General features: G+C 39.8%; 1 protein-coding gene across 1 annotated transcript; it reads right to left on the bottom strand.

The window, feature by feature from the left end:
• Window positions 1-7,117: 7,117 nt before the first annotated feature.
• On the bottom strand, window positions 7,118-7,504 carry LOC141631020 (uncharacterized). Its single transcript, XM_074443746.1, has one exon. The coding sequence runs from the start codon at window positions 7,502-7,504 to the stop codon at window positions 7,118-7,120; it is 387 nt and encodes a 128-aa protein (XP_074299847.1).
• Window positions 7,505-11,120: the final 3,616 nt, after the last annotated feature.

Here is an 11,120-nt window from a genome sequence, read left to right as displayed (position 1 = left end):
GCAAACACATTGGCCTGACTCACCTTTGTTTTGCTGACGACCTGATCATGTTCTGTAAGGGGGATAGGAAGAGTATTGAATTATTATTGAATGCTTTTGGTTATTTCTCTAAGGCTTCAGGCCTGCAAATGAACAAGGAGAAGTCTAATTTTTATTGTAATGGTATGGTGACGGATGGTTCTTGAGATTGAGGCGAGACCGGTATGAAGCCCGATAAGGTGCCTTTTAAGTATTTGGGGATCAATGTGTCTCCTAAAAGACTGTCAGTCTTGGAATGCCATTGTTTGGTAGAGAAAGTTGTTGAGAGAATAAGGGGATTAGGGGCTCGAAAGTTGGCTTATTCTGGTAGACTGGTTCTTGTGCAATCAGTACTTAGTTCCCTTCATTCTTATTGGGCACGAATTTTTATCATTCCCAAAACTGTTATAGCCAAGATAGAAGCAGTGTGCAGATGTTTTCTCTGGCATGGTACTGAGCATCAGGAAGGTCCTGCTCTGGTGGCTTGGGATGCTATATGTCGTCCATTTAATCAAGGAGGGCTTGGGATAAAGAAACTGTATGATTGGAATATTGCAGCTCTAGGGAAATACGTATGGTGGATTGAGCGACGGACCACTTGTGGGTCAAATGGGTGCATTCCATCTATATCAAAAGATGCACCTGGAAGGAGTATGAACCATCAATCAATAGTAGTTGGGCTTGGCGCAAAATTTGTCAAGTGAAGACTAATTTTCATCAACTATTGTATGGTACTGTGGGACAAATGACAGGGCAATATACCATTAAGCAGGGATACAGGTTCCTTCGACCTGATATTGAGAAAGTCAGATGGGTAGCATTGATGACAGTGCGGTGGATGGTGCCCAGGCATAGGTTCTGTGTGTGGCTAATAGCTCAGGAGAGATTACTCACACAAGATAGGCTCATGAAGATGCAGATTATTCCTGCTAATCTTTGTTTCCTGTGTGGACTGGTTGAGGAGGATCATGAGCACCTATTTTTTAGGTGTGAATACAGTAGGAAATGCAGGGATTTGGTTCACAGATGGTGTCCTTTCCAGTTGCCTGCAGAGAAGTGTTGTGACTGGTGAATTAAATGGAGATCACGAAGTCTGGCAAGAAAACGAGTGATAGCAGTTGTAATGGCAGCATTGATGACTAACATATGGTGGTGCAGGAACAAATGCAGGGTGGAAATGCTACTGCTTGGACCTGAATGTTTAGTCAGACAGATTCATAATGAAATTCGACTAAGGTTGAGTAGTATTAGAATTGGTAGCAAGAATAGTAAAGCGTTGAACTGGATTGATATAATTTTTAAGAATTAGGATAAGTGAAGTGCTTATCTTTCAACAATGATGTAATGGGCTTGGTATAATTATTTAATGAGAAGCTTACCTTTCCCAAAAAAAAAAATGAGATTTAAACATGTGATCATCATGATCAACAGTTATGATCGCATTATTGTCGGAGGACACATATTCCAACATCCTCCCCTTTTTATTTGAATAATTATTGATCTCATCATTTGTACCATGAATTTCTTTCTCTTCCTCACTAAGTTCAGGTGGATAATCACGTGATAACCTGAAATCTGGTTCATCCTCATCTTCTTCATCATTCTGCACGGGCTTATTAAAAGAGTCATGTTCACCAAACATAACATGCACACTCTCTTCAATACATAAAGTGCTCTTGTTAAATACTTTATGAGCCTTGCTATGATTAGAATATCCAATAACAATTGCTTCATCACTTCTTGGATCAAATTTACTAAGTTTATTTTACCAGTATTATGAACAAAACATTTACTACCAAAACAACGCAAGTGAGAGATGTTAGGTTTTCTACCCCTAAGCAACTCATATGGAGTTTTCTTTAAAATCGGTCTAATCATAGCTCGGTTATGTATATAGCAAGATGTACTGACCGCTTCGGCCCAAAAACTACGAGCTAAACTGCTACAAAGCAACATAGTACGTGCCATATCTTCTAAGGTTATATTCATCCGTTCAACGACACCATTTTGTTGTGGAGTTCATGGAGCCGAAAAGTTATGTCAAAATCCATGAACTCCATAATATTCTATAAAAGCATGATTACCAAATTCGTTGTCGTGATCGGTTCTAATAGAAATCAACATATGATCAAATTTATTTTGGACAAGTTTCATTAAACAATCAAATTCATTAAAGGTAGTATTTAAGAATATTGGCCAAACATGCGTTGAATAATCATCAACCAAAACAAATACGTACCTTGATCCTCCTCTACTTCTTACCTTCATTGGACCACAAAGATCCATATAAACGGGCTCTAGAGGTCTAATAGTACTTACAATTCTTTTTTGTTTGAATGACGATCTTACATGCTTGCAGCGTGCACATGTCTTACATAATCTTTCTTTTTCAAACTTAAATGTAGGAAACTCATCAACTAGATTCCATCTTTTGAGATTTTCTAATATTGGTGAGCTTATGTGACCAAACCTCTAGTGCCAAAGACAAGGATCATCGAGAGTTACCTTCATATAAGAAAGAGAATTAGTAGGTACAACATTTAAATAAACTATATAGACATTCCTACTACGATGACCTTCTAAAAAAACATTAATAGGACCCTTAATTATTATATGACAAATATTAGCATGAAAAATAACTTTATTGCCTTTATCACATCATTGAGAAATACTAAGCAAGTTATGTTTAAGGCCTCGAACCAAATAAACTTTGTCAATAGAATTAGAAGAAGAAACACCTACTTTACCGATACCAATTACCTTACCCTTTTTATTATCACCAAAGGTAACCTTACCTCCATCAAAAGGCTCAAGTGAAAGAAATTGACCAATATCACATGTCATATGTCCGGAGCAACCACTGTCGAGGTACCACTGATTTATTTCTTTCACTATTACCTGAAACAGAATTAGATTCGATTTTTAGGTACCCAAGCTAGGTTGGGTCCTTTAACGTTATTTACCCTCAAAACCTCATCTTTTCTAATCCAGATTTGTCTTACAATTTTCTTTTTGATGGGAGTATTGAACTAGCTAGTACCAGTGTTTATAGATTTAGGTTGTTTACTATTAGACCTAGAAGATTGACTCGATTTATCACTAGAAATATTATCTTGAGTTTTCATCAAATTATTACAATTTGTTGGATGAATAAATCCATCATTACAACCCCGTCTAAATTCATTATTTCTAGTTTATTCATGCTCCTTCTCTTTAACAAGTCATCTTCAGTTAATCCAGATTCTCTGACAAATTTAACCCCCTTCTGTAATACCCGCCTTATTAGGGACTCGTTGATTGCCCGTTGACTGACCTTAGAAACATGTTTGTCCTATTGGAACCTTTACTCTACCGGCCTTGCGTCATAGTAACCTTTAGGAGTTGGGAACTCGATCAAGTGTATGCTACTCGATCGAGTAGTCTTGTGACTCGATCGAGTAGAGGTCACTCGATCGAGTATGGCGGGTTCAGTGATAAGTTATAAATCGTGAAGTTGTAAACCTAAATTAGTTTTCTTTTTCAATTCTCCCTAAACCTAATTGACGACACATCTTCTCCTCACCATCCTTTAACCTTTTGAGATCCCTCACACTTGGTAACACCATGGGGATGGAGGCTAGAGTCGGGTCGCAGTCTTGTCGCCGGAATGTAGAGCATAGGTAAGTCGTCATCGCCATCCTTAGGTTTCGTTGTGGTTATGGTTGTTGGTAATAGGGGTTTTCCTACTGGTTGTGATAGGTGTTGATGGAGGTTACCTTGCCTTCGTATGGATGTATGCGATATGGTTGCTGATTGCTAAAGGTTTGTTTTCCTACTGAGTACTATTGATTAGTTGTCATATGTGGTGCGTGGTGTTTCTGTTTGTGGTTGGTTGTAATTGTCAGTGGTTCGCGAGGTGCAGCCTTGGCTGAGTGGAGTCTCTTTCGGGAGTAGCTTCATGCCCTTGATTCGCTTCTTGTGGTTCCCGTCACAAGGGGGATGTGCACATTAATGGACATGGTTTATTTGCTCTATGGTGTTGAGCGGGGCTTTAGTTGTAAGGCTGCGGTCCCCACTGGCAGTGTGGATTACTGGTTGCGATTGGTAATCTGGTAGGACTATACCTTCGGGTTAGTCAGGTGATTGATGGATTATTGGAGTTGGAGATTGATGCTTGTGTTGTACTATGTTTTGTATGTTGTTATTCACTTAGTGACCTGGTGTTGTTTTGTCTATGTTTCTTTTTTGTTATGTGTTTGTGGTGATCCATTATGGTGAGCAGTCAGTCTTAGTAGGTGTTGATATGGGGAGCTTAACTGGGTGCGTTGGAGGGTCGAGTCTATCACCGAGTCTTGGCATGGAGTAGTTTCACCGTAGTTGTATTCATCGGTTGTATCTTTCTTTTGTTGAGTTTCAACTTGTAATAAACTTTAATAGTTCTTTTATTGACATTGTGATATACTATTTCTCGGGCAACCAAGATGGTAATGCCCGTATCTGCTAGGGAAGGTCTTGTTAAGGCTCCTTGGTAGATAGGGGATATTACAAAGTGGTATCAGAGCGACGATTTTGGAACCTGTAACCAATGAACATAATGAACGTAGTGAGTCAAATAAAATGAACCTGGTGTATGTATATTGGGAGCCCCTTTTGTAATTGATTTTTGGTGAGAAGGCGCCCTCATTCCAAAATCCTGGCCCCAATATGCTTAAATCACCCACTTCGAATGGGGATATTGAGTCGGAAATTGTGTGAGCATGTGTGTGTAATGTGCAAGATATATGTATAAAGGTAATGTCATGTGTGTAGACGATAGCATATGTGATGCGTAATTGCTTTTATAATTGTTTGCATGAGTATGTGGATGGACAAGTAGGATGTAGTAGAAGCATGCGTATGGATATGTGGAGGCAAGTATCTTTGGGTAATTGATTTGAACGTTTGCAGTATGTGATAAGATGATATGAGCATAGGGCCGTGTGAGATTAGTTATGCATATGAATAAGGTAGAACATCGTTACCGCTATGGGTGAATGTGTGAACTAAGGTACGTAGTAGCAGGTTTGTATGTTATATGGAACACAAAAGAGTAGTGTTATAATGTAGTGGATGCGATACTTTTGTTATATGTAATGTGATGATGGTCGATAGTATTAGTATAAGAGATAACTAGGGACGAGTTCTAAGTATGGTTTAGACTCCGAGCGATTTGTTATTTTTCAAGGAAGATCAATCAATTCTTACTCATCCGTTGGTTATTTTGACTTACGCGACCGAGTTTGAGAGAGTACTCGACCAAGTAGGCCTTACTCGACCAAGTAGGTGGGTCACTTGATCGAGTTCTCTGAAAAACAGAATCGATTTATGTAACACCCCCATTTATTTAAGAGCCTTTAGCAAGACATTCTCAGGTAAATAAAGGTGTTACCATCTAAGTTGCCTGAGGTAATAAGTATAAAAGACAAACAATTACCTGGTACTTTAAGACGATATGAATTAAAGTGCCTCAAAAAGGTTTTATTACAACATTCCAACGAGATGAGTAAATAATATAATGTACGTTTAAAACAACTTCAGCGGAATAAACTAAATAGTGTCTGAATAATTTAAGGCAATCTCTAGACTCAAGTGATGGTCACGTCCCAAGCTCCCCTTTAAAGTATCCAGCACTCCACACAGCTAACCAGAAATCAATCTGCTCCCAATATTTGGTTCATCACACGTGTTCACGAATACACGATCAGCCACGAGGTTGAGTAGGATAACTAAACAACAATAATAATAAGATAACCTGCAATAAGATATAATAAAGAAACACAAGCCAAAGTTCGTCTCATACACACGGCCAAACCGTGTGCCACACCGAACCACCACACATCCGACACAAAAAATGTACTGCTCAGGTCCACGGCAAAACCCCGAACACCGTTGTTCCTGGCCGACCAAAACCCCGCAGGACTACGACTCTTCCATATCCTCGTGCCTGGCCAACCAAATAATATCTATTGCAATGCTAATCCTCTTTCACAATACCAACCAACAATAGAGAACCAACCAATAATAATAGTAATATGATTATAAGATGCACAAGACAACAATTATAACAATATGCTCAAGACAACAATTAATACAATTTGCTCAAGACAACAATTATAACAATAATCCATCTTTAAGAATTCACCAATTACCAAATAAACATAGTTGAGCAGTTAACCTACCTTTAGCAATTCTTCACAAATCAATCTCAAATAAATCAAAAAGCTTCTTCCACAAATCCACCACCTAATCAATCAATTAAATTATGTATAATTATAAACTATTCTTATTAATGAATTTAAGATGTAAACTACCCAAAACAATCCAGCAAACCGTCAAAAACACATCCTCCATAACCGGTTGACCCGACGGTGGTCAAACCCGTCGGTCAACGCCTCCCCTCCACGGTCACGGTTCAGTCAACGGTCACGGTCAAGGTGCATGTCAAGGTCAAACGTAAATCATTGATGTGAGGCGATAAAATAACTTACTACAATTAACTTGTGCGAGATGAAAAGTCTGTCTTAAGGTTGTCTCACAAAAGCTCTTCCTCACAATAATATGTATTGAGTTTTTGATGTGAAATAATTATGATGGTGAGGCATAGGTTATGTATTTATATAACTTGGTAGGTGAAGGTGGAAGGTTCTAGGAAGTTGCATTTATTAATAAATTAATGAAAATATCCAAGTAACATAGATAACACCCAAACTACATACTACCTCCCCCCTTACTCGGTCCAAGCCGTGTGCAACACGCTCCAACATGGTCCGGTCCAACCGTGGTCTTGTACCCAGTTCTTTATTATTTGTTTTCCTTCCTTTTTACGACAAGTATTAATTATTCACATCTTATAAATCATTAATTAAAAATTATTAATTAAAATGCGGAGTATTACAGTCTTCCCTCTTTAAAAAGAACTACGTCCCGAAGTTCACCACACCTCACTGCCCAAACTAAACAATCAAATGATAAACAATACTTACTTTAGTTAAGTAATTTATTAACTTAAACCAAAATTAAACGCGGTATTATATTCTACCCCCGTAAAAGGAAAAGGTTACGTCCTCGTAACCAACATACTTTAAGCAAATAAATGAGGATACTTCTCTTTTATCTCAGCTTCAGCTTCCCAAGTAGCTTCCTCTACATTATGATTAGACCATAAAACTTTCACCAATGCAATCTCACTATTTCTAGTCTTTCTTACCTTGCTATCCAAAATCTCCTTAGCCACCTCCACATAAGATAAGTTCTCATCTATCTCAACTGTCTCAGCTGCTAAAACATGAGTAGGATCACTCACATATTTTCTCAGATGTGAAACATGAAAAACATTATGAACTTTTTCCAAGGCTGGTGGTAGCGCAAGACGATATGCCACTTCACCAACTCTATCTAAAATATCATAAGGCCCAATGTACTTCTGACTCAGCTTCCCTCTCTTGCCAAACCGCATCACTCCCTTCATTTGTGACACTTTCAACAATACTTTATCTCCCACAACAAACTCAATCTCACTTCTCTCCAAATCTGCATAACTCTTCTATCGATTTGTGCAGCTCTCATCTTCTGTCTAATTACATGTACCTGCTAACCATCTACTAGATCAAATCCGGCCCAAGTGTCACGGCATCAGTGACATCGTCCCAACAAACTGGATTCCTACACTTCCTCCCATACAAAGCTTCAAAAGGTGTCATACAAGTGCTAGCATGATAACTGTTATTATAAGAAAACTCTATCAAGTCTAACCTCTCTTCCCATGTGTTAGGCCCAATTTAGCCTGGTCTGACTCCAGTCTAGCCTGACTTAATTAGGCTGATTGAGGCAACCAGAGCCCAGGCGATTACAATTATTATTCGATTGGGAAGCTATTCAAAAGGCCTGGTAGAAATCTCTTGCAGGGTAATCAATCAGCAAATCAACAGGATAATTATGCACAAGCCCTATTTATGCAGAAGACCAAATTAAACTATAATAACGTGAACATCTCCACATACTGCAACGTGCAAAAAGGAAGAAGGGGAAGTCGTTAAACAAGAATGAGTCAACCGGATTAATAGGGAATGTGCCCTATTAATCAGGAAGTGGTTTCCAACGGCTAGGAAGTGTGTGAAGATCAAATGTAAACGTTAGAATAGAGAGGCTATAAATAGATTGGAGAAACATTTGTAAGGAACACGAAAACTGACACAAAAATCATATACAATTAAGCTTGTTATTCTTATTCTACTGTGTTCTTACTTTCGTTATTATCAGTCTATTGATCCAGCAACATAAACATTATTATTCTCTTATAAATTATTTCATCAATCATTTTACATCTTTCCATCAATATTAGAACTAGATACCTACACTACTAAATCTTCAGGCCGGATCCTTTCAGGCGAATTCAGGCTAAAACAATTGGCGCCCACCGTGGGGCATCTAGTTCATTAATCAAAAAAATCTTCCTCGTCACTTTTTCATTCAATACTTATACATAAAATTGGTAGAACTCACTCCAGAACAACAATTAGCAGCCGCCTTGGCTAAGATCAAATAATTGGAAACAATTCAAGAGTAGGCGGCTCAAGCAAAGGCTGAGATCACAAGGCTTAAAGAATCTGAGTCTAACCTGAGAAAGAAATTGGAAAGTCAGGCTTCAGGCTCCAAAACCAGATTCGAGCCAGGAACCCCATTCTCATCCATCATCAAACACATTGACTTCTCCAATTTTGGAACTCCGGAGAAGGACACCCCGTCCGGTCCACAGATCATTCCTCACAAAGAAACAGATAAAACTGAGGCAGCAATAATGATGGCTATGCTTCAGGAAATATAGAAACTTCATAACAAGATAGAAAGTATACTCGGAGTGCCAGATCTTGTGGATGAGGTGGAAATTGACAGCTTCGCTGACTCGCCCTTTGTAGATGAAATTGCAAATATTGATCTCCCCAAGAAACTAACCGTCCCATCCATGAGAACTTATGATGGAACTTATGATTCACAAAACCACGTTGCTATATTCAAACAGAAGATGTTAGCCGCCTCAATACCCAGTGAACTCAGGCAGGTTTGCATGTGTAAAGGTTTTGGTACAACCCTGACTAGAGCAGCGTTGCAATGGTTAATCAATCTCCCAAATGGAAGTATCAAGAACTTTGCAGACCTGGTCAATGCCTTTAATCAACAATTTGCAAGCAGTAGAGACATGGCTAAGAGACCCAGTAACTTGTTCAGGGTAAAACAGCTACCTGAAGAATCTCTCAAAGAATTCCTGGCCAGATTTGTCAAAGAGAAGGTGGCCATTCCCAGGTGTGACGAAGAGACAGCGGTAGAAGCTTTGAGGCAAGGAGTCCTGCTTGACAGTGACATCTACGCAGACTTAACCAAAAAAGCATGTCCAACCTTTGCCAATGTTAAGTCCATCGCCTTAGAACATGTCAGACTGGAAGAAGATCTCAACTTCAGAACAAACTCATCCGGAGGAAAGCTAAGCTACGGACACACTAACAGGAAAAGCTCCTACCAGAAAGGAGGCAACCCCAGATCAGCACCCTACTCCAGGCCTGAACGATCTGAAGTCAACATGGCACAAGAACATAAAGGTAACCTTTCTAGCTTACCAACTATTCCTGAATATAGCTTTTCTATAAATACTGCAGGATTGATCAAACGCCTGGAAAGCCTGGGAGATACGGTTAGATGGCCTAAGAAATCTGACAACCCCAGGAAAGACCCAACAAGATGGTGTGACTTTCATCAGGATATCGGACACACCATAGAAGAATGCATTCAACTAAGGAAACAAGTGGCGTACCTCCTAAAGAAAGGCTATCTGAAAGACTTAATCCAGCAGCCCAAGAACAAAGAGGAAGGGCCGAGCAAGAGAGATCCAGGAAACAGCAGAGATCCTCCTCCTCCTCCCCCCATCTATGAAGTCAAGTTCATAAACGGAGGCTCAGAAATCTGTGGCTTAACCAGCTCGGCTGCCAAAAGAATCTCCAGGGAGTCTAAACTTCAACCCCCTTCCAGGTCTAAGTGATTACCTGTCGTTACTTTTGATGACTCAGACTTGCAGGGAATATCAGACCTACACCATGATAGGCTAGTAATTACCATGCAAATTGGAACGACTAAGGTATCAAGAATCCTGATAGACGGAGGCAGTTCAATCAACTTGGTGATGCTCGACGTCCTCAAAGCTATGAATATAGATGAAGAGAAAATCATCAAGAAATCTAGTGTCCTAGTCGGATTCAGCGGAGAAACAAAAAACACCCTGGGAGAAATTAGCCTGCCAACCTATGTGGAAGGAGTAGCTTCCTATGAAAGATTCGGGGTAATGGATTGCCTATCCTCGTATAACGTAATCCTGGGCAGACCATGGATCCACAACGTGAAAGCAATCCTGTCAACATATCATCAATGTGTGAAGATACCAACTGAATGGGGGATAACCACCATCAGGGGAGAACAGAAGACGGCCCAGGAATGTTACACTCAGGCTTTGAAACCCTCAAAGTCAGGTAAGTCCCTTGCATAGCAATTAAAGACCCCTGTCAGGAAAGAATATATTGCACAATCACAAATGGAAACAGGAGAGGTCATTCTGGACCCAGAATTCCCTAACAGGAAGGTACTTGTAGGGTCAGACGCACCTGACTCGGTCAGGCCCAATCTAGTCAGCTTCCTCAAAGCTAAAATGTCTTGTTTTGCTTGGTATGACTCGGTCAGGCCCAATCTGTACAGCAAAAGAGGAGGAAATTTGTTGCAGAAAGAAATGAAATTATCAATCAAGAAGTCGACAAGCTATTAGACATGGGAATGATCAGGGAAGTGATGTACCCTGAGTGGCTGGCAAATGTAGTAGTTTTCCAGAAGAAGAATGGCAAGTGGAGAGTCTGTGTGGACTACACCGACCTCAACAAGCCTTCCCAAAAGATCCATTTCTCCTGCCACATATTGATGCAATGGCGGACGCCACTGCAGGCCACGAGATGTTAACATTCATGGATGCCTCCAGTGGATTCAACCAAATAAAGATGCACCCCGCGGATCAGGAAAGCACAGCCTTCATTATCGAAAGAGGATTATAT

The sequence above is a fragment of the Silene latifolia genome, chromosome Y, assembly GCF_048544455.1.
Source record: "Silene latifolia isolate original U9 population chromosome Y, ASM4854445v1, whole genome shotgun sequence".
Taxonomy (NCBI): Eukaryota; Viridiplantae; Streptophyta; class Magnoliopsida; order Caryophyllales; family Caryophyllaceae; genus Silene; species Silene latifolia.
This window is presented reverse-complemented; position numbering and strand designations above follow the sequence as displayed.

Coding starts and splice junctions, on each gene's coding strand:
- LOC141631020 (XM_074443746.1), bottom strand. CDS start 7,504: ATGAAGGGAGTGATGCGGTTTGGCAAGAGAGGGAAGCTGAGTCAGAAG.